The 25315-nt window shown below is 37.5% G+C and overlaps 1 protein-coding gene across 7 annotated transcripts in view; it reads left to right on the top strand.

The window, feature by feature from the left end:
- Positions 1 to 25315, top strand: part of RPRD1A (regulation of nuclear pre-mRNA domain containing 1A) — a 47474-nt gene that overhangs the window by 6833 nt on the left and 15326 nt on the right. The window contains exons 2-7 of one of the 7 annotated variants that reach the window (XR_012040992.1): positions 4937 to 5066; positions 5764 to 5870; positions 5953 to 6053; positions 7024 to 7150; positions 7249 to 7424; positions 8611 to 8697. Coding sequence is in view for 6 of the 7 variants with exons in the window: in XM_072852982.1 (XP_072709083.1) it covers positions 4937 to 5066; positions 5764 to 5870; positions 5953 to 6053; positions 7024 to 7150; positions 7249 to 7424; positions 10583 to 10639 (698 nt within the window). In the remaining variant the exon portion in view is untranslated. The other 6 variants (XM_072852983.1, XM_072852984.1, XM_072852982.1 and 3 more) reach the window with 6 other exon arrangements.

Genomic DNA, 25315 nt, shown 5'->3' with positions numbered 1-25315 from the left:
TTCACTTAAAATAGTCACATTTGGATTGTGTAATCCAGCCTGACTAGTTCACTTTAATATTAATCTTGAAAGAATGCAGTGTGTGCAAGTCTATATTAATTTATTGCTGTACCACTCGTGTCCTGGTATCGTACCTGTACCTGCCTGTCTTTCATCATTCTGGTTCTGAATACTTAAGTTCAGTGTCTTTTTCCTATCCTAAAACTGTTGTTGCTGTCGATTCTTATCCATCTTGGCATTGTACCGGCCAGGCCAGGCAATGAAAGGAATTGGTTTGTTTTATGTGTTCAGGTAATTCAAGATACACTAAGTGCAGTGGGAAGCTTCTGCAGAGTAATTATGTGGGAATGGTTTCCTTCGTTTGTGACCAACTTTCTCGCGTCCCTGTGGTAATTTGATGCTGATGGACTCTTTCCCATCAGTGGCTGTATGCTGTGTTCCCTTTGCCTACTAGCCTCCAAACTCAGTCAAGATACTTGGACCCTCAAACCTTGGACACGCATTCTGTGGGCAATCTCATTCCTCTCTATGAAAAGGAAACACAGCAGTTCTCAAACCTTGGTAAAATTCACCAGGAGAATCAGGCGACTGCAATGTTGAACACTTAGTTTAACTTCTTTATAACAGAAGGTTTATGAATTTTAAGATTAAGTGCTCATTGTACAATATGCCTTTTGTGGATTATATTATCTTTGAATTGTCCTTTCTGGTGGTAGCCTCTCAAGTGACTTTTATAGATATACTTTCAGTCACATTACCAAAGATGTTGCATTTAATCAGCTTGCATAAAAACTCAGGTTAACTCTTAGTGTGAAGGGTCAGTGATCTTTCACTCAAGTTTCAGTGCTGCTTGACTTAAAGATGAGTTTGGTCTTGTAATAAAAAGCTTGAAAGCTTGTCAGATGTTTACAAAGGTGTCATGTAACTTCTCATGCGAAGTATGAAGCATGCTATGGCACAGGAAGTGTCCCAGGGATTTTGAGAGAAGTGCTGACACTCATATACTCTGCTGCATGTATGTAGACTAATGTAATTCAAAAGCAATTGAGCCAAATCTTTATTTGAATCCATATTAGAGAAATTTAGTAAAAAAGAAACTGTTTAGTTCTTATAACTGTTGTGGGATTTTAACCTACTGATGCTCATTTTCTCAAAACATCTTGTTAAATTATATTTTCATTCAAGATCAGTTGGCATAGCAGAGCTGGCCTGTAGAAGGTTAAAGCCTCATGTAACATTTTCAGATGGGTCAATAGTCTATACAGTTGTAGTGGGATCTAAGTGAAATCCCTTGTGCCTGTGTGTTTCTCTGTAGTTTCTTCCTGTATGTCTAAGATAGGAAATATCTCAGCTTTAGGGAAGGGGTGTAGAACAGCATGAAACTAATGGGCATGTTTCTAGCAATCTTCATGGGAGCTCAATTTCCAATGCCAGGAGGTAAACCTGGAGAAGACAAATATGGGTAATTATGCTGGCTTTGATTGCCAGAGTTAACCTCGGTGGAAAATAACATGCTTACTGCCTTCCGTGGTAAAGTACTAGAGTTTCTTGCACTAAAGTGGTGGTTCTTCAGTGTTAGAGTTGGAGAACTTTTTAGAGTTAGAGAAGTATTATGGACTCAAGCATACAATGTCAGGGCATCTATATTGGACTGGTAGAGAACTAGGAATACCCAGGCCAAGCTAACAAGTATGTGTTCCTAAGAAGCATAGATTGCCGAAAGCTAAGACTTGATAATGAGAATGCTAAGTCTCTCCACTGTAAATGCCTGATTATGCTAGTTGCAGGTGAAATACCATAAATACCTATAGAGTATTCATTGGCATTTAAATATGTCAGATACATTTTTGGGACAGGCTTAGTTTCAGTTGTGAGATGCCAATCCCAGTTAGTCTCAGTGTGGATGCTTTAAGAGTGATCTGCTTATTGTGGCCCTTATGCCAGCCAGCACCATTGACCTGTTAAAATATTTCAGAATCCAGTACTTCAGGGAGCTGCTTTGACTGCTTTGGTGGGTAAATGGTAAATCTAACTGAAACAAGCAGAAGAGTTATGTGAACACTGCCTAGAGCTTCTGAAAAGATGACTCAGTCCAACATGGATGCTTTCTTAGCAGTTCTATGTTTGCAGACTGTACTGTTAGTGTACCAGAGGTGCTGTGGGCTAGCTACTTCTAACACTATATACACTCTGGCAGTATATGCCTTTCAGGTCCTTCCTTAACCTAAGATCATACCTTTTTTCTTTCATTTTCTTCTGACAGTAAGAGTGCTTTTGCTAAAAGCCTTGCCATGCATTGAGGATACTTTTTTAAATAGTCTAACTGTTCTTTGGTCCATTTTGGTGTTCTGAGGTATATCAGAGCCCAGGGCTGAAAAGTTAGTGTCACTGCTAGTGAAGAGAGATGCTTTAAATGAATATTTTTTTCAGAACAGATTTATCTGGTCTGGAATTTAATTTTGTATTTCAGATTTCAATAGTTAATTTACAGTCATAGTAGCAATAGAATACTTTGGGTTTTTTCAGCTCAGAGTTGTCAACCTCAGTTACTAAAGGTTACATTGCAATTTAGTCTCGTGTGTAAGGCAGAGCAGTAGTAGGTCCGTATGTAACTCCTGAAGATTTGTGAAGTGAAAGGGAACACTTCTTGAGAGTAGGTGTAATTTTTAGCTTTGGAATTTTGCATAGAGCATTCTTACAGCAAGAGGAGTTAAATTTTACTTCACAATATTCTTTGTGAACATAAGAGTATAATATTAGTTGAATTTCTAACCAAAGCTACAGGTAGCTTAATAGTGTTTTGAGGATTTTTGTTCATTAAATGCAGCTTTGTTTCTGTTGAATTGTAGTAGGAAGCTGAAAAGGTAATACTAGAGGAAATAAGCTTGAAAGTGACTTTCTGGGTTTTAGCATGCTTTTTCCAAGCGCAGTATATTGATCTGTTTACTGCAGTGAATAAAGTCTAGGCGTTGTGAGAATCAACATCACCTCCCTTCGTGGCACTGCATACATCTTTTGTCTTTACCAGCTCAGTTGATTTGGTTACTTGTTTCCACAAGGAAGTTGAGGTCTATCACAAATGAGTTACATCACTGAGGATTAAAACATGCCTTTCTTTTTTTCTGTGAAATGAATGGAGAAGGACCTATCCTGCATGCAGTTCAGAGGATGTAGTATGGGGAACAGTCTGCTTCATTAGATTTTGAGTCCTTATTCTGGGCTCATTTAAGAAGGGGGGGAGGGGCAGGAGCAGCTTTGGTAAATGCTAGTTAGTTTTGGTGCATCCATGAGACAAGATATGTTTTCTAAGATTTTCTCTTTGAATAATTCAAAGCTTTCTATGTGTCAGGACCTGAAACATAGGTAGGAGATGTGTTGCTATATTGTCAGTCAGTTTTTAATAAAGAAATTAAGTAGCATAAGTTTATGAAAATCTACATTTTAGTTTAGCCAGATTTTGACCCAAATAGCTTAATTTCCTGAGTTTTTGCATGTAGTGACTTCACTGTCATGCACGTAGTAGACTTTTAATAGAACCACCTTGCATCCAGCACTTCCAAACTAATTTTTTTGCCAATTTTTAGTTTGCCTTGATTCTGAGATAGGTACATTTTTACTTTTAATGCAGTTCCCCCCCCCCCTTAATCCAGAACTCTCGTAATTTGTTGGATGTATATGTCCAAGAGGATTGGAAAAATTAAATACTTCAAGGAGAAATCCTTCAGAGTCTTTCTATAGTGCAGAATTTATTCTCAAAAACATTTCCTTAGAATGGAAGCATATCAACATTGAATTTTCTGTTTATATGTGAGGGTGGTGGTTCTGCATGTTTGAGAGGTTGGAATGGAAAGTAGCAAAATGAAATCATATTGGGAACTAAGCACAAGTTTTAAGAAATCCTAGATGGGCTTTACCACAGTGCTGCTTTCCTCAAGAGGGCAGAAAAAACTTAAATTTTGTCTTTCAAGAGAAACCTCAAAGTCAGAGCATACATACTGAGACCGCATGGTGGTAATGGATATTGAAAGTTTTTCTGGTGTTAACATAAGGTTAGAAGTGTTACATTAAGAGCTGCAGCTCTGAGAAACCTGTAGACTAATGACGATTAGATGAAGTGTGATGGTAAATGAAAATACCTGAGTAGGAACACTTAGAAAACACGGAATAGATTTTCAAAAGCAACTTGTAAATTGGAAGCTCATAATCTATTGCACGTTAATGGGAATGGGATAAAATACACCACAGCAGCTTGAAAGTGATTTTTTGAAAATGTTTTCTTGATATTATAGCTGCAGGCACATGAGTTTTAATGATTAGGAGATGAGGGAGGGGAGTATCACAGTGATATGGAGAGATTGACTAGGGATTGACTGTTCAGTTTGCTCAAATACAAGAATGAGGGGTGGTTGTATAAGACTGAGTGAAATTCAAACCCAAAGGAGAAGGTTCTTCACATGAATAATTGTGGATCTGTGAAGCTCCTTGTCAGAGGACTTCATTGGTGTAAGAAATTTATGCAGGCTCAAAGGGAAGCTGAAGTACATGGAAGAAATCCATGAAGGCTACCAAACAGACAAATCACATTGGGCTCAGGAAAATGCCTGAAAATAGTTGGGGGCTGAAGAATGCTTTGGAATATCATGTGTTTTTCTGTTTATTTTTGGAGATGGGGCTAGAAGGAACTTGTGTCATATTATGAAGTAGGAAGAATCTGAGCAAAGAGTTACAGCAGAAGAGAGAGAAAAGCCAGTGGGTGACCAAAGTCATCTCACATTTTAAAATACAAAATTAGAGTGAAATGTTGTAAGCAGTAATGAGAATAGGAAAAACACATTTGATTTGGTTTTGTGTGTGTTTAGTATAAATGTGGATAAATAGGTATTAGTTGGAGGAACTAAAATTTCTAATTATTCTTGTTTATCACTCTTTTTATTAGCAAAACCAAATAGGAAGCTGACATTCCTGTACTTGGCCAATGATGTCATACAGAACAGCAAAAGGAAAGGACCAGAATTTACAAAAGACTTTGCTCCAGTAATAGTGGAGGCTTTTAAGCATGTTTCAAGGTACAGTGCCCTTCATCATACTGTATTTGAGGGGGATTTAGAGAAGTCCTCAGTTCATCTCTTCTGACCAGCTAGTCCTTGTGTGCTATTTCTGTACTTGAAGTCTTGTTAATTTAATTTATTCAATGTTCTTTTGATCTTGGATAGTCTTAATGCTGTTGGATGAAGTTACATAGTAAATTCATCTGCATTCAGTCCCTTTTGCCACAGAAAGCTGTTAGCTATGCTTTAAATTAAGACTTGCTTTCAGTCTGCATTTATATGCTACAAGAGTTTGATACGTTTCATTACTAGTATTGCATGATTTGTTTTTTCCCAGCAGCCATTCATCTTGTTGCATGAGAATGCTAGAGTCTTGATACAGAATTATTTTCACGTGGTACACAGCTGTTGAAGCAACACAAACCTATTTGCAGTGTTTGTGTAATAGGGTTACAGACCTACAGATTTATGGATTGAGCAAGCAAACAGAAAGAGGGAATTGGGCGTTGGCGTTTTTTTATGTGCTTGCTAAGACATCTTGAACTGGTCTTTGCTTTCTTTTCTTTAAAACGTGATTTTGTTATTTTCTGAGTTTATTGGACTCCTAATACTTTGATATTGATAAAGTATGCCAAGGTCCTTCTGTGAAAGATAATCATACGGCAGTGCTGTACTTTTACCTAGTGCTGATTTTTGCTTTTTTTTCTTGCAACAGTGAGTCTGATGAGAGTTGTAAGAAACACCTTGGCCGAGTGCTCTCTATCTGGGAAGAAAGGTCTGTTTATGAAAATGATGTATTAGAACAACTTAGGCAAGCTTTGTGTAAGTATTCTGTGTGTGTATGAAGATTCAGTCTCTTGTTTGAAATATTATTTCTCTGACTCCTCTGTTTGTTGTCATTTAGATGGAGACAGAAAGGTGAGGAAGCGCACATATGAACAGATAAAAGTTGATGAAAATAACTGTTCACCTCGAAGTTCTCCCATTGACCCTCCACAGGTAAAAGTATGTTTATAAAATTCTGTATTTGCATATGGTTTGATATAGAATTTTTCAGTTACTCTTGTTTTTGAATGGTCTCTGTTTTCCTTTTTAATGAGGTACTGTTCCTGAGCAAGGGTGACTATACCTGAAACTTTTCTTCACAGTACTTTAAGTTACAAGTGGAGCTAAGAAGTTGAGCGTGCTGGAACTTTAGTCAGTTTGACACTAAATCAGAATGTATGAACTATACATCCAGCTTTGTCCACATCAGGATTTCAGCATTAGTTTCTACAATGTTTTAGGTTCTTATTTGGTTTCCAGGGTGGTAACCAATAACACATGTATTAGAATAAGATTGTTATAGGTCTATCAATAAAATGTTTCTTAATGTTGCAATCATGATGGTTGGGAAAAGTTCTTGTCTACCTTGCATTGTTATGGCTTTTATAATTCTTGTGGGTTTTTTGTTATGGTACTGCCCCATCTCAGAAGGCTTTTTGTTATGGCAAGGAATGACTGTCCTCAAATAATCACAATTTAGTATGTTTCTCTGTAACAGACATCTGGGCTTCTATGAACATCAGCCCTAGTTCCAAAAGAAGTGCACTGATCTAGTCTGATGTGATAGTGAAGCAAAACTACAAGAAAAATAATTTCAAAAATGTATAGTAAAATGAAAGGTACTGTAAAATAATCACTACTGTCAAAAATAAATATTTATAAGTAGTCCTATACCAAGAATTTAAATGAAAAATCTATTTTAGGAAGGTGACCTTTAAAACTAGGAATGCTGCAATGTTGTTCTGATAATTAATGGCTTAGTTTTGTTTTGTTTTCAGTCTGAGAGGGGATAGAATGTTGCTATAATGCTGATATCATAAATGCTTTTAAAATTACCATCAAATTGATTCCATAAGCTTACTGTGAAATACTGTTTTGTATTAGGATCTCTTTATTTAAACTAGTTCTCAATCTTGCATGCTTTTTTCAGACCACAGATCTCATTAGAGCATTACAAGAACTAGAAAACGCTGCCTCTGGGGATGCAGCAGTTCATCAGAGAATAGCTTCTTTGCCTATAGAGGTCCAAGATGTGTCCCTGTTAGACAGAATAACAGGTGAGGGTTGGGGATCCAGTAACTGAAATGCTGTTCTGAGAACTTAACAGTATATAATGAAATCATGCTTTACTTGTTTTTCTCTGCTTGCTTTTTAGATAAGGAATCTGGAGAGCAACTTTCCAAAATGGTAGATGATGCATGTATGTTGCTGGCGGATTACAATGGCAGGTTGGCAGCTGAAATAGATGATAGAAAACAGCTAACTCGAATGTTGTCGGACTTTCTCCGATGTCAAAAAGAATTCCTTGCAGAGAAAGAACATAAGCTGGAAGTGCGTAATGTTTTGTTTTAGTCCATTCTTCACTAAAGCTTGTTCTTGCAAATGTTTTTAGTTTGCCTAAACAAATTTTCTCTCCAAAGGTAAATATTTAATCGCCACTGTTAGGTCTTTGCTTCCAGCACATTTTTAAGAAGATTTTTTTGTTGTTGTTCTAGTGTTCTAAATCTGTTAAACCAGCTCAACATTAGGTAATGTTATAACTGTAATCATTTCAGTGTTTGTCTTTCTGGTTTTTAGCCTATTCAGTCTTCATTGTATGCACAGACTTAGTTTTAGTAGTACAGAGAGAAAGTCTTATTCTGAATGGTACAAACTTAATTCTTCAGAGTAAATTTTTTCTTGTTCTTTTCATTCATTGTTGTAAGTCTTAGTTATGTATTAAGTTGTTTAATAATATCCTTTTTGTGAATAGCATGATCTTTCTGGTAGTTGTAGGTTTGTGAAGCCACTTAAAGGATAAGAATTTAATTACTGCAGGTTTCAGCACAACTTTTTAACCTGTCTGAAGCATCCATTAAACCCAGTAAAATGTAGTTTTAGGTTCTACAGCCTCTAACACAGCTGGTTAGCAGCATTTGTAGCATTTGCACCATTAGGACAGGACAAATCATTAATACAAGAAGGATGCGGAGTGAACAGCTCATTCTGAGCAAATGATCCCCTGACTTACTCCATTCCTCACTATTACCCGTGATCTTTTTTCCTTTCCTACCATATAATACTGTCAAGCCTCCTGTTGAACATCCCACGTATCCTAAATAGGTCCATAATTTCATGTCCAGTGCTTCCCAAGTCCCTTGTCTCAGCTTTGAGACATAGGTTCCAGCACTAACTTGGGTATTACAGTAATAGAACTGAAGCTGTATCCTTTTGCAAGGGGAGATAGTTGAACAGTTGCAGTGCCCTGTAACTGCAGCGTATGCATATAGTCCTTACATGGTGCACAAATTAATTGCTCTTCAAGTTTCATATCATATAGGCCTGTCAAGAACATTTTCTTCACTCTGTGGTTTCGTTACCCTTTTATAACTACATAACTTGAGTTCAGATTTTTGTGGTGTTTTTGTTCGGGGAAAATGCTGTTCACAATGTATCTGAAGTGATCATTCAAATCAGTTGTGTCGTTCCTAGACTACTCTTATTTCCTGACTTCCTTCCTTCACTCTATACCTCACAGAAAAACAATTGATGAAGGTTCCTCCTATCAACTTCACTGTGTTTATCCTATGGGAAGAATATCAACCAACTTCACGTAAGATAGATGGTATGCACAGTAGTGCTGATTGCAGTAGCAACGGATCCAACTGCACAAGGGAACCTGAAAGATTAAAAAACAGGAAGCCTTAAGCCTTTAGTCACCTGCCCTACCTTCCCTCTGTGTGTGTGATGTGCTTGAAGGACAAGTTCCCACAGTACCAGTGTAGGACTGATTGTCTTGAGATACTCGCTTCCTTTTGTAGATCGTTACCAGCAATTAGACCCTGTTTAGGTATAGTAGACCACTGGGATAGTGAGTTGCTCAAAAGGCAGTGACTTAGTCCTTCAGAGATTTTTACTTCTGTAAAAACAAAAGAGCTCAATTAATAAGAAATTAGAAATGGAGTGCAGCTGTGAACAGATTCCACTCTTGTTGGTTGTTTTCAACAAATACAAAACAGTTTAATTTCCCAATATTACCAGATCAAAGAGTTCATAGCTGTAAGAGAAAGCAATTGCTCATTTCCAGGCTGTCCATGGTCCTTAAAACTGGGTTTCTTGGCTGAATTATTTAAACTGTTGAAGAATCTCATTCTAATACAGCACACTTCCAGTTTCAGACTGGTTTCAGAGGTCTTTCTTCAGAAAGCAGGAGCCAGTCTTCAGTATCTGTAGCAGTCTGTTTTAAACAGATGAAGTCCTAGGATGTTGAGGTATACTGTAAGAATGTTTTTAGGCTGATCAGTGTGGTATAAATGCAGGCTACTAATAAAGAACTGTGAGCCAAGATGGTGTCAAGCCAAGATGGCGTCAACCCAAGATACTAATAAACAGCTATGAGCCAAGAGATTGTAAAGAACAAGAACCTTAAACTCAAGCTTCTAAACTTGTGTTAAAACTAGTGAAGTGACTTTATGCTCACTACCAGTAGTGCCTTTTGGTTTGGGAAGTGCAGGCTGATAAACATTCTGAAGTTTTAAAATGTAAGATCAGGATGTCTTCATGATACTGTGTATAGGGCCAGCTGACTTAGTTTCTCTGGTGGGTTTTTTTTTTTCTTCAATTTTTTTTTTATTTTTAAGAAATGGCTGTCTTATGTAAATACCGAATACCTGTAGCCAGATGCATTTATTTTCTGAAGCAAGGACTCTGTTTTTACAGTCTTGGGAAATACCATACCTCAGATTGAGCCTTGCTTCTTGGATTCTCATTCGAAATAGTACTGTGAAAGGGCCTGTCCCCTCATTCTTTGAAAACGTATTTCCTGAACTGTCTGTCCCTAGGTTTTGCTGCTCAAGTTTAATTTCTGGTGAAATTAATTTTGTTCTGGACAAGCTTGTTTCCTTTGTTCGACTTCTGGCTATTGACATTTTTTTTTGAGTACAACATGGTTTCTGGGTGGTAACGTATCAAGTCTTCATTTATTTCTGAATTAGTATCGCCCATGTGAGTGTATTGCTGAGACCCTACATTATTGCATTGTCAAACACCCAGGTATGGTAAGAAACAAGTGGTTGTATTCTTAGTGGAATCTAGAAATGTTACCTGCTATTGACCTGGTTTAACAGTATTAGAATTTGAATTCCCAGCAAATTCTTGCTAACTTTAAACTTTCAATGGGAGCTTTAGATGTAAATTTGCAGATCTTTTGTCTTCTGAAGAAAATTTACAGGTGAGTAACTTTGAATAACCAATCTTTCCATGAGTACTTTTTTAAAAATAAGAGTTTCTCTAATAGTTATTTCTAAACAGAATTGCATGATTCCCATCAAAATCAAGGTAATGTATGCATTAAATCTTGACAGAAAATTTTGACAACAGATAAATAATATGAGCTGTCATGTCTGCATCAAAAGCTAATTGTACTGCTTAGTAGGTGACTTTCATAAGTCTGCTCTGGGTAAGTAGTGTCATCTTTAACTCTTAAATTGTTTTCTTTAACATCTGTCTAGCTTCTGTTGCAGGTGGTGGACATGGACCTATCTTCTAATGATGTCACCATCCATTAGTACACACATCCTGCTAAAAATAAATTTAAGAATCAAAATCTTGTATTGTCTGTTGTTTTTGAAAACTGAAGAGGAGGAATTCTGTAACTACTCATACCAAACCTCTGCTATTTTCATCTATATTCTCACAAACGTTACTGAGTTTATGCCTGAGATGGATAAGTATTTATCCAGTGTCATTCCTTTTTCTTGAAGATTAAAACTTTCACATGGTTGTTCCTAAAACTCACAAGTCCTTTCGGTTAAATAAGTTGAAATTCCAAATGCAGAAGTTTGGGTGTCACTTGCATTGAAGCTGCCATTACCAAAAGGAAAGAGCTGTGACAACAAGAGTTTATCAGACTTTTGCTTTTTAACTTACACTCTAGTTCTTGGGTTTACATGAACATCAGCAATGATAAGTGATGGATGTAGAATTTGTCCTTCACAAGCACAATAAACAACTTTCACTTTAGTAATGTACATCTAGCTTACATTTTATGTAGGTAACAGATGTATTTTATAATTGCTCTTATGCCCCTTTAGAGACCCCCTCAAATTTAGGATTGTCCTAAAGAGCATTTTTCCCTTCACTTTTCTAAGTTTTAAAGTAGCATAAATATTTAAGGTTCGGTGTACCTACAAGTTTCCAAAACTTGTGTAGGCTTTATAAGGAGATGTGATTCTATCTGTTAGAGAAAATGGAACTTTTTGAAGGAGGATTTTTGTAGGAACCCTTTTTTCTCAGAACTTTGAGGACTAATATAATTTCTTGTTTTCTACTACCTTGGCTGACTCTTCCCTCTCTGCTTCCTCATTGTGCCCCTCTCTTACCTCCCTGCCTGTTCCCCAGTTTTTGAGCAGAAATGTTGGTTGATCTGTTGATCTCACTGAAGGCTGATAAAAAGAGCTTTTTATGTTATGCAGGAACAGAGAATTAGGTGTACATAAATCCAGGTGAGCTCATCTCCTTGTGATAAAGACTGTCCTGTAGACATTCTAGAATTAACGTGGCCTTAAAAATACAGGGATGACATGAACAAGAGAAGTACTTGATTTACTGGTTTTTTTTCATATTGCTTTGCTTTTACCTTTTCCACAGTCTCATTGATTACAGAGTAGATAGACTCTTACTAAATTTCAAATAAAGGCTTTGGTAGTTCAGAATCTTACATGACTTATTAATGAGTGTTGGCAAGGGATCTCATTACCTTTTTCTAGAAAAACAAGACAGCCTCCTTTCACCTTCATTTTGATGTGGAAAAACGTAACATTGCTACACTTGGCGTATACTGGACGACCCGGTTTCTAACACAGTGTTTCTGTCAAGTTACCACTTTAAGCTGGGGAACATCTTGACACTAAATCCAAATTTTTATGAAGGAAATACTAGTCTGGGAGGCCTGCTGTGTTTTAGCAGCTTGCATTTAATTAAGACACTTTTATTGATGATGTTGCCATCTTGCATTCCTTATTTTCTACAGCTGTATAAACAATATTCATATCCTTATACTCACACATCTGGTTATAATTGTGTGTGGTTTCTTAGCATGTTGAGAGAATATTATATGTTCAATGCACTTTTATTTCATGATTGAGCTTTATAGCTCAATATAGCTTGACTTCTTTTCCTAAAGAGTTTAATTTTTGTCATGGGATTTTATGGGTAAACAGCAAGCAGTTAGTCATCCTAGTCTGTAGCTCTGGAGTCAAAGGCTTTTTTTTCTGTTCAGTTCCAGCTTAATGGTTTCAAGTGCAGACAAAAATGTTAAGCAAATAATTTAGGGATGGCAGTGGTATAACAGGCCTCTTGTGTTTAGGTTTTGTTTCTCAGTGCAAGACTGGATTGATAGTATTGTCTACTGTTTCCCTCCACCATGGCCTCTGTGTTATCACAGGGTGTAGTGCTTTCCTTGCTGTGTTGTGGGGTGGTTTTTTTTTTCTTTAGACCCTTTATACTTACCTAGTACCTTTGTATGCCAGCTTCTTTCTTTCAGTGCCAGATGAATTTAGGGTAATACATTCAGTCATGCTTCATACTTTTCAAGGCCACTTAAAATAGTTGGAATTTGTTTCTTCATAACCTTGCAGCTGAGCAGCTGAAGTATTTTGCTGACCTTTGGTTGAAGTTGAGGAAGATTGATTTGTAGCATGAATCCTATGCTGCTTTTTGTTATGGGGTGGAGTTTGCAACATTGTAGGTGATCTACAACTCCCTAAATGTGGCAGCACCGCAGTAGCTCAAGTTAATCTTGAGTTAGAACTGAGCTGTGCTGTACCTGCTGCTAATAGTGCAATGATTACAGAACTGGTAGCTGGGAAGTATCAGGAAGTGGGCAATGAGGTTCATCTATACTCCTCAGGACTGTTTTGAGTATTTAAGATCCTCTGATTCATGCTTGGCAGCAGAAGATTCCCTGTAAGTAGTGATACCAAACAGACCATGTTGTGTGGTCTCTTGACATTATGAACCATTGCAGTAATTTCTGTTCAGGACTACAGCTTCAGAAATTGAAGCTGGGTTGACAGTGCTTCCAGTTCAGGGAGTATATGACTTCTACTGAAAGAGGTGTTTGAATCGATCCAGATATTCTTGGGCTGAGGGGAGCATGACTGTGGATCTCTTAATAATAAAAAAGGGAGGACAGCCTTCGCCAGAATTATTTTCTTTCTGTTGTGGGCCAATTTCAAGTAACTTTCACTGTTTTTTTCAAAGAAATATATGTAGCTCTTAACAATCAGGAGGGAAATGTAGGCTAAGGATCTCTAATGGATGGATTCGCTTCATTCTAGTTCTCCCCATGCTACCCTATACAAAATGGAGTATGATTCCGAAAAAGGCCCCTATGCTTAGAGATTTTTGTAGATTGGTTCAAAACCCTTGCTTGTAGGCTGGCTTTGAATGACCATTTGAGATAGTTTGTGTAGTGTAAATGCTCTATTCATCTTAAAGTTGAGTTGCACAGTGCAAGTCCTTTAGTGAATATAGTTACTGGGGTTTTTGTGTTTCTTTAAAAAACAAACAAAAAAACCACCCACCACACACACACCCGCAAAACCCCAACCCAACTTCAGTAAGCTCAATAGTTTAGATTATCTGCCTGAAGATGACTGAGGATAATTAAGCAGTCACTCCAGTACTCATCTCTCCTTAAGGTTTATTAGGTTAGAAGTTAAAGAATGTGAGGGGATGTTTAAAATGAGATAGAGGTTGCATCTCTTATCTGCAATAGAAGTAAGCTTGCTAAACATGCTTACAGATTGCTAACCTATCTTTTAAATGTGGCTGGTCTTTTGTTCCCATGAGCATTTTTTCAGTGGTAGGAGATACAGTTGTAAAGGTTTTGTAGAAGTAATTTGCTGGACTAGAGTGGGGAACAGCAGCCCTTCTGTCAAACACAGCAAAGCAAAGTCTAGTGGTCAGTGCATTTTGTTCCTCTGTGCTGTACCCATTTTATGAGAATAATGCTTATTTGCCCCATTTCTTATAACCTCTCTGTATTTGAGTGATAAATATGCCTTTTTTTTTTATATTGTGACTTAATGACTGCAGCCTCAGATACCATGGTACATGGTTTCTCAATTTGTACCTGAAAGAGTATTAGACTTCAGAGCTCTATGTTGTCATTCAGAGCAACAGAAACACTTGACTTCCGCTTTCTAAATTAAATTACCAGATATTTGGGTATAAATCCTGGCTTTTCTAACAGATCAGGCAGGTTGTACTTTGCTCATCCTTGTAAAATAAGAATAACCTTTTGCTTCAGTTCATCATGTGTTAAAGCATTGCTTGTCACATTGAAAAGTCTCTGTTTTTGAAACAGGGTAATAAAAACGTTACAACTTGTATTTATAAAACTTTTTACCAATTTCACCTTTATTATTTGTGAAGGCTGGGTTTTTTTCTCTTCACTCTGCAGCTTACCTATTACTTTTTATTTGAAACGAAAAAAAAAGTGAAAAAGTACAAGATATTGAGTACTTTAATCTAATACCCTTGAGGTACCTTTTGAATTCCTTGTTATAAAAATACCAAGAGAAGATACTGGTCTTATCTAGGTAGGACTTGCTGTTGTTCGTGAGACTTTTAGACAGAATGTTCCTGGCTGTTGCAAGCCAAAAACTTGATACTGTTAACCAAAATGAATGGATCTATTTGTGTCGTCCTCAGAAGAACAAGTTTTGCAGGTATGTAATGGATTTGGGGTTTGTGCAAAGAAATATCTGAGATGATGGGGAATTGAAAACAGAATAATCGGTGCTCGATCTAGAACTTCTTAAGTTTTTGAAGGACAGCTGTAGCTTGGCAAGTGACTTCATCTGGTGCTTTCTGCAGCAGATGTTCCCTTTGCTTTGATCAAATATTTGCTGGAAGAAGAAAAAAAAAAAACACAACTGGATATAAGAACTGGATGTAAGAAGTAGTGAAACTGTAGCACCTGTTTATGTCAGTAGTAGCAATGTAGTTTTTCAAGTTAAGACTACACCTTTTCTACAAGCCCTAATTTCCCACAGTAATACTACTGCTGTTTACACTTCTTAAAATTCTGATGTTTGTGTCGCTAGACCTATTAAATTTTAAGAATATATTTTTTAGTCTGTATTGTGAATACAAAGTCAGCAGAACTGTAAACCCTGCTTGTATCCCTCCCACAACTAGAAACTTGCTTTTGGAATTGTTATTTGTTGAAGCAACTGTAAACTCTAAATAGAAATATAAGACTACACTGGAGTGGCAGGTAGTAACTACACACACTAAACATTGGGCTTTCTCACTCAGTTTGAGAGTTACAAAGGAAACGTCTGTAATCTAGTTTTAAAATAGAAACTGAATGTTGTGGATGGAAAGGGAAGAGAAACTATCAGAAAGCTCTGCTCCACAATTTGAGATGACTTGTATAAAGAAACCGAATAGAAATCTGTTGCTTTAGCTAATGTCTTCTGGTAGATTTGTTTAACAGGAAAATAAGTCCATGTGTATTTGAAGATAATTGTGTTTGACTCAAATGCTGTGCTCCGTAGTGTTCTCTTTAAATTGTGTCCTAATTAAAGCCTGTGTAATCAGGCTGATACTCAAAAGTCACACTTGGAAAATTTTTCTGCCATCGCTAAGATCTAGAAACTTTATAGTAAATTTTTTGGTCTAACAAGCTTCTAGTTAAAAGGAAGCACTACACTCAAGTTACTCTTACTATGACCTATATGAGTAGTTAGATTTTTTTACTGCATTTTCTGATAATGATTTGGCTGGTTGGTTGGAAGGGCTGATGAGAAGTGCTTCTAGGAATCTCTGACAGAAGAAAGAAAAGAAAAGGCTAGAACATCAGCTTGCTTTTTCTCGCAGGCTTGCTGATAAAACACAAAGCAGATTTCATTCTATCTCAGTTACAAACTTGATGTGTCCACTTAAAACCAGCATAGTGTTAGACGAAGTGATTTGTGTAAAAGCTGATGCAGAATGTAGTAGCACTCATGCATTTGTGGACGGGGCTGATACCTTTTTTGAAGAATTTGAATGTGCACAGCAAGGAAACAGTCTACAAGTGGATGACAACAAGTTGTTTGAGACAGCATTTAAAGAAAATTTGCATCCAGTGTAGTTACTGTAGAACTTGGGCAGAGTGCTCATATTTACCTGTGTCCTCACATATACATAGGCAGATAATTCATCAGCTTCTGTTATAGCAAATATTTTCAGAGCCTGTTAATGAAATAATAAATTACCTTTTGTTATTAGTTGTATTTTAATGTTGGCATAGGGGAAAGTAAAGTTCTTACTGGAAGAAATGTTAACTGGCGCAAACTGATTAGCAATTATAGGTGATATCTTTATGACAAAAACCTGTTTGCATTTAAAAAAATTATTAGGTGTGAAATATTCTTGTTTTAGAATACGTCAACATTTTGTGGTATTTACGGACAGTACACTTTCCATGGGTTTTTTTGTTGTGTGGTTTTTTGGGGGGGTTTTTTTGAAACTCAGAGCTTGAATTGAAATTCGTCTATTACTAAGTCCATCAGTTATGGGTAAAATATAACTGAAAATAAGAACAACATTGAAGAATTCATATGACTCTTGCATGACCGAGATAAGGATCACTTTTAGTGTTGTTAATTCCATTGTCAAATCAAAATTATTTGAGTTTATGTGAATCAAAATGAATGAGTTCATAGTTGAGCTTCTTTAATCAGGCACCAAAACTATTTTGTTTCCCTAGTTTAGATTCATGATTATCTTATGTAGTGGTACTACTAAACTAGTCACAAGGTTCATTGTGGCCATTTCAGTCATCTGTGGTCTGTATGCTCTTTTCAAATAGCTACTGATGATCTGAAGGACACCTTCAACTTTTCTGTTAATAAATTCTCCATCTGCAGTTCTTAGTAAAGTTATGAGTAAGTAGACAAAACATTAGCCAACAGGTAGAGTTTTAACACATCTTGGTAGAGAGGTCTTTTTGTTTGACCAGTAGCTCTCCAATGTGGTTTTTTTTAAGTAACCTCTGCTAATTGCTTAAGTAGCAGATCATGGAAGTTAGTAATGTCCATATCTTTTCAGCTAAGGCTAAATGCAGAGGGCAGAAATACTGTTCAGTAGGACTCAAAAGTGAAACTGAATTTTATAGATCAAAAACATCACAGTTACACCAATGTCTAAGTCAGTAAAATAAACCTGGGGAATTTTACTTCAAAAAATAAAATCCAGACATTTTATAAAATCGGCTACTCCTGGTTCTTAAAAAGAGCTCAAAGAATAGTAGGTCAGTTCATGGAGCAGTAGGCCAAGAGCCCCAGCTGAGAAAAGATGAAAACTATTAGGTAAAATGCTTCTCTTAGCTGGGCTGTTGCTGAAAAATCCAGTTCTTAAAAACTGTCTTTATCTTTCTGTTAAAGCATGCAGGTGAAATAGAGAGTTTTGAAGAATGTTTCCTTTCAGCTAGTAGCAACTGTAGTTTAGTTAATACCGGCCTGATTCTGAAAATTAATCTCCAAGAATAATGATAGCCTTTTTCCCTGGAGAAGTCAATCTGGAAGGCTTATCTCCATACTGAAACACACACAATGTGTGTACCCTGAATCAAAATGCTGAGGGGGGAATGGGAGGAAGAGAACTGTAAGGCTTTCACACAATGCTACAGCTACCTGGTAAAAGTGTTTATTCTTGCGTTCATTGGAATTCAAAGCTGAGATTTATGATCATGTATATGTTCATACACACACACAAATGATTATTTCTTTTTTTTTCCTGGCACCTTATTTCAAAATGTGTTGTTGTAGAAACTGGATTATTTTCTTCATACCCAGATTTCCCTGATTGAGCATAGTACAGCTGTCTGCAGGGAGGGGCAGGAGAGAACAACTTGGAAGCTATGAATTAAAACATGGTTGAGGACAATGTGAAAACACCAGCTCTCATTACTGACTGTCTCTTGAAGCTGTATGCATTAGTTATTCTGGGGAGTGTAATGGAACAGTAAGAGAGCAATTGGGAAAGCTATTTCAGCAGCAGTGAGGAAACAATGTATTCCACATCTGCTGGGCTTGCTGAGAATTAATTTCTTAGCTGGGGAGAAATGGAAGGAGTTCTTTGTCACAGGAGTGCTCGCCATCACCTGATATGGGTGTAAAGTGGTCCTTAGACTTGCCTTAAAATTTAATTTTAGACCAGAGGAATGGCCAGAGTACATTTACTTCTGCATTCAGGCTGAAACGGTTGCGATGTTTTTCAGTTGTGCCAAAAGTAAAAGAATACTAGATTAGTCTGCTTTGGAGTTGTTGGTAAAGTTTTTCTACTGCCAAAATCTGCAATGCTGTGGACTAAAAATGACGGAAATAAGGAAAAACAGAATGCAGGGAAACAACTCAGGATGATGTATAAATCCTGTAAATGAACTCTATGTTGTCTTGGAATTTCATTCTACTAATATAGTATGAAGATGTATCTCTGAGGTAAAAAGTGCATGAAGTTGACTTGATGAGAGAGGGCAAAACATTTTTCTAACACTTCTCAGCTACTGCGGGCAGTGATTGGCAGAAGAGGAGAGAGTGAATTGCTGTTACAGAAGGCTTATAGGTATTGTGCTAGTCTGATTTCCTGGGAGACTTAGACTGGCAGCATGACTGCAACAGTCATCAATTCTTCTTTCATTTGACAGGGAAACAATCTTAATTCAGTTCCTTATAAGTTTGATAAAATTACTTTTGTGAATAAGTGGATAGAAGAGAGGCCCAAAGGAATGCTTCAGTAGCTCTTCTCCCCTCAGTCTGTTGTCCAGTCAGCCTGTGTAGCGTGGAACCAGCCATAACCTCCGCTGCTCTTTGCCGCAACAACAGTTGGCCAATGTAGAAGACATCAAGGGATATTGGGGAGGGGAGAGTTGGAGGGGCCACACTGGGTGAGATTTACTGTGGGATGGAGAATTGGGCTAACTGGGATGGAGTTAGGACATTTAGCTGTTTCTTTACAGGAATCAAATAGCATCACCATTCACTGAACATCCTTTTACCACTGTGCTGCCTCATCTTGAATAAATGGTACTATTGAGAGTGTAAAATATTTGCATCTGATAATAGGATTGAAACAGTATTTCTCTGAAAGTATTAGTCTGAAGAGCCAGTGTTTTGAGCTCCTCTCTCCAACATCGCTAGCTGCTTTATTTTCTTGCCCGATTCACTATTAGATTAAATTCTTGTTTGTTTTTCACAAAAGCACCTTTCTGTTTAATTTTCTTCGTCTGTGAAATTGACCTCACAGCAGGTTCTAAATTCTCAGTGGTTTTGTAATTTAGAAATAAATTATGAATTCAAATTGATTTAAAAAACCCTTTTGCACAGTTATCAAAGTACACTGCTCCATCAAGAAAATGAAGAAAAATCTGCTGTCATAACTTTCTCAAACTGAAGAAGAGCTTCAGTATTTGAAATGGGATGGTACATATTTAAATGGAAATACTTGGAACAATTGGTTGTCTATCAAAAAGGAATTTTAGTTACTTGTTTTTCCACACTTTTACACTACCAAATTTGAAAAAAAAAAAACCCACACTTTTTTTAAGCCAATGAGGATGGTATTTTTGAGGGGCATAGGCAGGAGAGGAATGTACTGTGACTTTTTAGGCAGAAAATTTAGTGAATGTAAGAGGCCATATGTTTTACACTTTTGTTAGTGGACAAAATAAGGACTCTGAGGAGATAAGTTACTGTTAACAGCATTATCTGGCCCCAGCCTTATCTGCCTGAATCGGACTGGTTTCTCAGTGCAAAAGAGATCAGTTCTCCCTCCATACCTGGGTTTGTTTGACATAGCGTGCACATCATTTGAAAGTGGGGGTGAGAGAGGAAGCCGAGATGTAGGAAGAATGCCACATACTTTTTAAAATAATTGTTGAAGTTACAGTACATGTGCACCAGAGAGCTGGAATATTAATCAGTATTTTGTGATTTAGTACAAGTCCTGAAGTATTTGAAGCTCTTCTGCGAGTCTTTGATTTAAGTGTAGGCCAGTGTTAACTAATAGATAGAAATCACTGTAAAATTAAGCCTTTGATCTTCCTGCAAGTTAAACATTTCCCTCTGTGTTTTGTTTGTTTTTTTTTTTCCCCTCCTTCCTGTGCATCGAAACCAGACTTCTGTATGCTGCTCCATCTTTGAGACCCTATAAACCAGATGTGGAGATTCAGTTTTGCAGTCAGCACATGCAACGGTTTTAAAGCTCTGCTGCATGCAGGGTTAGGGGTAGGAAATGTGTAGTGGCTGCTGTGTTAGTTATTACATTGCAAGAGGCAGAGAGTCAAGTTTTGAAAGACACAGAACTGAAAGTGTGAGATAAGCATTTGAGCTTCCACCATTCAAAAGATTTTTGTTTTGAAGTAACTTCTGAAAATAGCACATTAACGACATGTCAAAAATATCAATAAAACAACGTGAAGAAGGCTGGAGAAGCAAGATTCATGTCTGACTGTGGTCCTAGAGGTCAAGTAGACACTTACTGTGCTCTAGTTCCTCAAATTTTAGGTTCTCATTACCCCTTGCCATTCCTAATTAAGTATTTCTTTTCATCCTTTGTTTCTCTTCAGTCAATAGCATTCAGATAAGGTTCATTTTACTCCGTCCCAAGTACTTCATTCATCAGACAGCAAAGGAGGTAGAGGGACAACATCGTTTGCTTGTTCCAGAGTTGTGCCCATAAACAAGTTCTTGGATTTCATGTGGAGCACTGAGCAGCTTGTAACTTCTTTAAAAACAAGCCTCAGAGCTGTCCTCATCTCAATAAATGTGAGCCCTTTGATTGTGAAGACAGTAGAAGGCAGAAGACTGAGCAGATGGTATAACTCCCCCAAGTTATACCACTTGGCAATGTTTCAAACACACAAAGTTTTAATGTAATTTATTTCTAGGTTGCTAGTAACTACCAGAGTAGGAGGAATGATTCTGCAAGGACACTTGATAGGAAATCAGTCATTTCCTGCGTGCGTCACATCCTAATTCACTATTTGTAATCTGACACCTTGCTTTATTTCTTCTGTTCTGCACTATCGCTTATTCTACTTTCTCCTCAAACCATGGTCACTAAGAAAACTGAGAACGTTGCATTCATATAGAATCTCCTCTTCATTTCCCTCCCTCCACCTCATCTTTTTTATCCTACACATCAAGACTCAACAGTGAAGCTGAATCTGTTGCTATTCGTTGCCTAAGAGTTCAGAGCATGAAGGTGAAACCTGGTTAAATTGTAGATGTATTGTAGAAACATCATAAAATCTCCCATTTTAAGTTACCTATTTTCTGATGGAGATCATTGACATCTACCAGCAATAGTGAACTGTGGTCAAAAGGTGGTGGCTCATTTATAAGGTCAGTGTATTTGACAGATAAATTGAGTGAGCTGTGCTATCATTGTACCAACTTTGTTCTAGAGTATTTGGCCTTCCAAATAGTGATAATCATTTGGCATCCAGAAGAAATCAGGGGTTTAGTTAAAGTGATATTGGATGGGTAGCTTCCAGCCATATCTTTTCTGTCTTGCACTCATCTATGATTCCATAATAACCAATGTAAGTGACAGATACTGCATGGGTGCCAGTAAATCATGTTTTCCTCTTTCCCCATTTTCTGCCTTCTGCCCTAGGAAAACTTTGGTGGTGGTGGTGGTGATTCTTGTTGCTGCTGCTGTTGGTTTTTTTTTTTTAAACCAGTGGTACATTAAACATACTTTAGTTTTAAACAATTTAGATCTAGAAGCTGTACCACTGTAGTTAGTATTGCGTACACTGACTGTTTAGCAAAACAATTTAGCATGCCATCTTGAAAGCCAGGCATATCGTGTGCTTGTTGTCACAGGTCACGTAGTGAATTGAGTGCCATTTCCAATAGAGAAACCTATCATTTGGCATAGGATGATATTAGATGCAATCTCTGTAGAGAGAATTAAATTCTGTCTATGTGTATACCTATTAATTTGCTCTCTTGGCCATAACACAATTACTGTGCTTAGCTATGCCATTATCTGAAGAAGTAGGAGTGGAAAGTCCCTATTTATAATATTCTTATCGGTGGAAGAATTCAGGTATTCTTGTTCAGCAATGTTATCTCAAAGCCTTTTTATCCTAAGGCTGAAAGATTGTGGAATAAAGCACAAACAGTGATGCAGGTACAAACCCAAAGCAGAAAGTACAGTCACTACACGCTGGTTTCATTCTGGGGAACCTGCATGAACTTTTTCAGACAACACATTCCTTTCAAGAACTAATAATTCCTGATTTTCTAGATTTCTTCTTGTGCAATAGTGCTGTCTTAGAACACAGACAGCAGCAAGAAATTTAATGTGACCAGGCTATCCTCCAGAAAGTAATCTTTAAACCACTACTCCTTCGGTTTCCTGGCTAGCTTCTCACCTGTAATTTATATGGATTGTCAGTGCGTTGTCTTGCTGCAATGCCTGTAAGCGAAAGTCGTCCTAATGCTATTGAAAATGTAATGGGCTGTTTCTTCTGCAGTTGTTTTGTACCCATGTTCTCAGCATTTCTAGAAAGAAGCACCTTGAAACTTCTTTTTTTTGCCTTCTGGCTGATTAGCGTCTTCTGCCGTATGCAGAGAGAAGAATCCAGGTCAGTTTTGTGGAACACCGAGATCTTCCTTTATTCCCAACCCACGCTCCAGTAGAGTTGTTACACTTAGTGCTAATCCTTGAGTCCTAGAGGAGTGCTGCTTTGTTATCACGCTAATCAGTATTACTAAGATCGGACTCGAAAGGATCATGCAACTGCTTTCAAGCCAGGTAGTTAAAAATTGTAGTTTTGATGTATATGCAAAACATAAAATTATGATCTGCATAATTTTTTTGAAATCTTACGGTTCAAGATAGAGAATCTTCCTGTCACTGTGCTGACTAGGAGCATCTCATTTATTCCATTCGTGTCCTCTGCACTCTATGTATGCATGTACAACTTGGCAAATATCCGATCCCCAAATCCTTGAAGCCATGCTGGATAACACACACAGTAGTCAGTGGAAAATTAATGTTCTTTTCATGCAACATGATCAGAAGAATTGTACACACTCAATAGCAGCTGTAGGTTTTAACTTGATGCTTCCGTTAAATAGTAAGCAATAATTCTTAGGCTTCTGAGCGTAATTCTGTATCTGGGCTGTAGAATAATCTTGATCACTTGAACTTCAGTTTTGGAGTTACCTATAAGTATTCATTGTCTTCTGGTGTCTGAATAGCTAACATCCAGCTAGGTAATAACTAAAAGAGCAAGAGAGTTTACAGAAGCTACTCTTTAAAATACCAAAAATAATAAAGACCGAGATCTATAATCTAGGTTTTGGGTATCTTCAGTTACAAAATGCTGAGCACAAACTCCACATTTTCATCTTTCAGTGTAACTGATAAAAGCTTAGGATTTAAATATGTATTTGTTAATTTAAGAAATCATAATTGTATTATGTGATTTAAGATTTAGCACAAACTTATTTTCTGCATGTGAGCCAGTGCCCAAGTTTCAGTAGGAGAAAGTTGCTGGAAAATACTGAATTTCACTAGAGCTCCAATAAAAACAAAGCTATCACTGAAAAACATAAACACACAGGCGAACTGCTGTGAGGGACAGCAGGCAGGCTGTCTGTGCTGCAGTGGGAGGGAGGGATACTGTACAATTCTGACAACTCTGCGAGGTCCAAACTTGCATTAAAACAATTTCTGCAGGAGACATGTTCTACACAGCCTGCAAAATGGCAGAAAAGCTTTCTGTTACGCTGCTGTATACAGCCTTATTTGTTAAAGCGTGTTGCTCACTTTTTCATGGCAGGTGTGTGTTTAACAATACTTTTTCTTACAATATTTGAGTACCTAGCATGCTTTTATGTTACGTCACGCAGCTCTTGCCATGTTGCACAACGAACTTTCTCCTCCAAAGTTCGCTTGATGTGGAAACATAATGAAATATGCCCTACACAGTTGCAGATTTCAACCTACATATGAATGACTGTGGGGAGGGGTTTTTTGCTGGTTTTACTTGGCCCCATTGTCTTGACTCTTCTTGATAACATGGCTGTGAGCAAGTCACTTTCCCTGAACAGTGGCAAAAGCATGGTTTTGTAGTTTGTTCTTTTTAGCTGTGAAAGGGGGAACAGTTGTGCTCTCTCTGCACTGTCATCAGTTACTTGCCCATTCTCAGCGGAGGCTCCCTTTCCTATGTTGTTGCAGTATCAAGGCCATGCTAGAGCTGGCTGGGAGTCACTGAGGGACTCATTTGGGCTCCTAAGCTCCTTCAGCTTGCGGTGCCTGGCTAGCTTGATTTTTTTCACTCACCAGTGTGTTTGCAGGGTGCCAGTAGACAAATTACTTTACAAAGGCAAGCCCTTTAAAAAAAAAAAAAATTGAATGCATGGTGACTTTTATGGTCACTCTTTAAGACAGTATCTTAAGTTTGGGTGCAACTCTTTATATTTTATTATAAGTCATGGTTAAATCATCAATCATTTACCATAAGTGTACCTTGGATTTAGTGCTGTTCATTATCATATGTTTCCCCTCCTATATGGGGGAAATGTTTCCCTTTTGCATGACGGGTGCACGGCAGAGTGAAAGCAAAGTGACATACCCAGGCCTAATACTTGAGCCTTCTACCTCATAGCAGGCTGGAAACACATACCCGGAGGGCATTTATGTTGTTCTTTATACACACTTACTCTACCCCTCAACTGATCATGTCCAGCAGACCAGAAATCTTAAAACATGTCCTGGAAGGCTGGTTTTGCTGTGCCAGCCAGTCGATCCAGCTCTTCCCTGAACTTCAGCTGCAGGTTCAGACCTGCTGGTTTTATTTCCCTCAATGGAAGTCCCAGTCGTCAGTTGCTAGGCATAGTTTATTTTTATTTTTTCTTTCAAACTTCATGTTTATGAGAGATCTGTCCATAAGGTCATGTTTATGAGCTGAACAAGTAGGGAAGACATGGACAAGTATTTTCAAAGTTCTTAAATTGCCCTATAAGCGATGTATATTCAATTTGTATTCAGTTTAATTTGCCACACTGGTAAGCCCTTTTCTGCAGCCAGAGTACAGTCTCCATTGCTACTTCAGGTCTTGTTTTCTCAGGGAATTTGAAGCAGCTCACCAGCGGAATGAGACAGATGTAATTATTTTGCAATTTGGACATCAGATCTGATAAAACCCATATACTTCCCTGCATTCC

The sequence above is a fragment of the Ciconia boyciana genome, chromosome 2 (assembly GCF_034638445.1).
Source record: "Ciconia boyciana chromosome 2, ASM3463844v1, whole genome shotgun sequence".
Lineage (NCBI taxonomy): Eukaryota > Metazoa > Chordata > Aves > Ciconiiformes > Ciconiidae > Ciconia > Ciconia boyciana.
The sequence above is the reverse complement of the archived record's forward strand: the minus strand, read 5'-3'. Positions and strand labels throughout refer to the sequence as shown.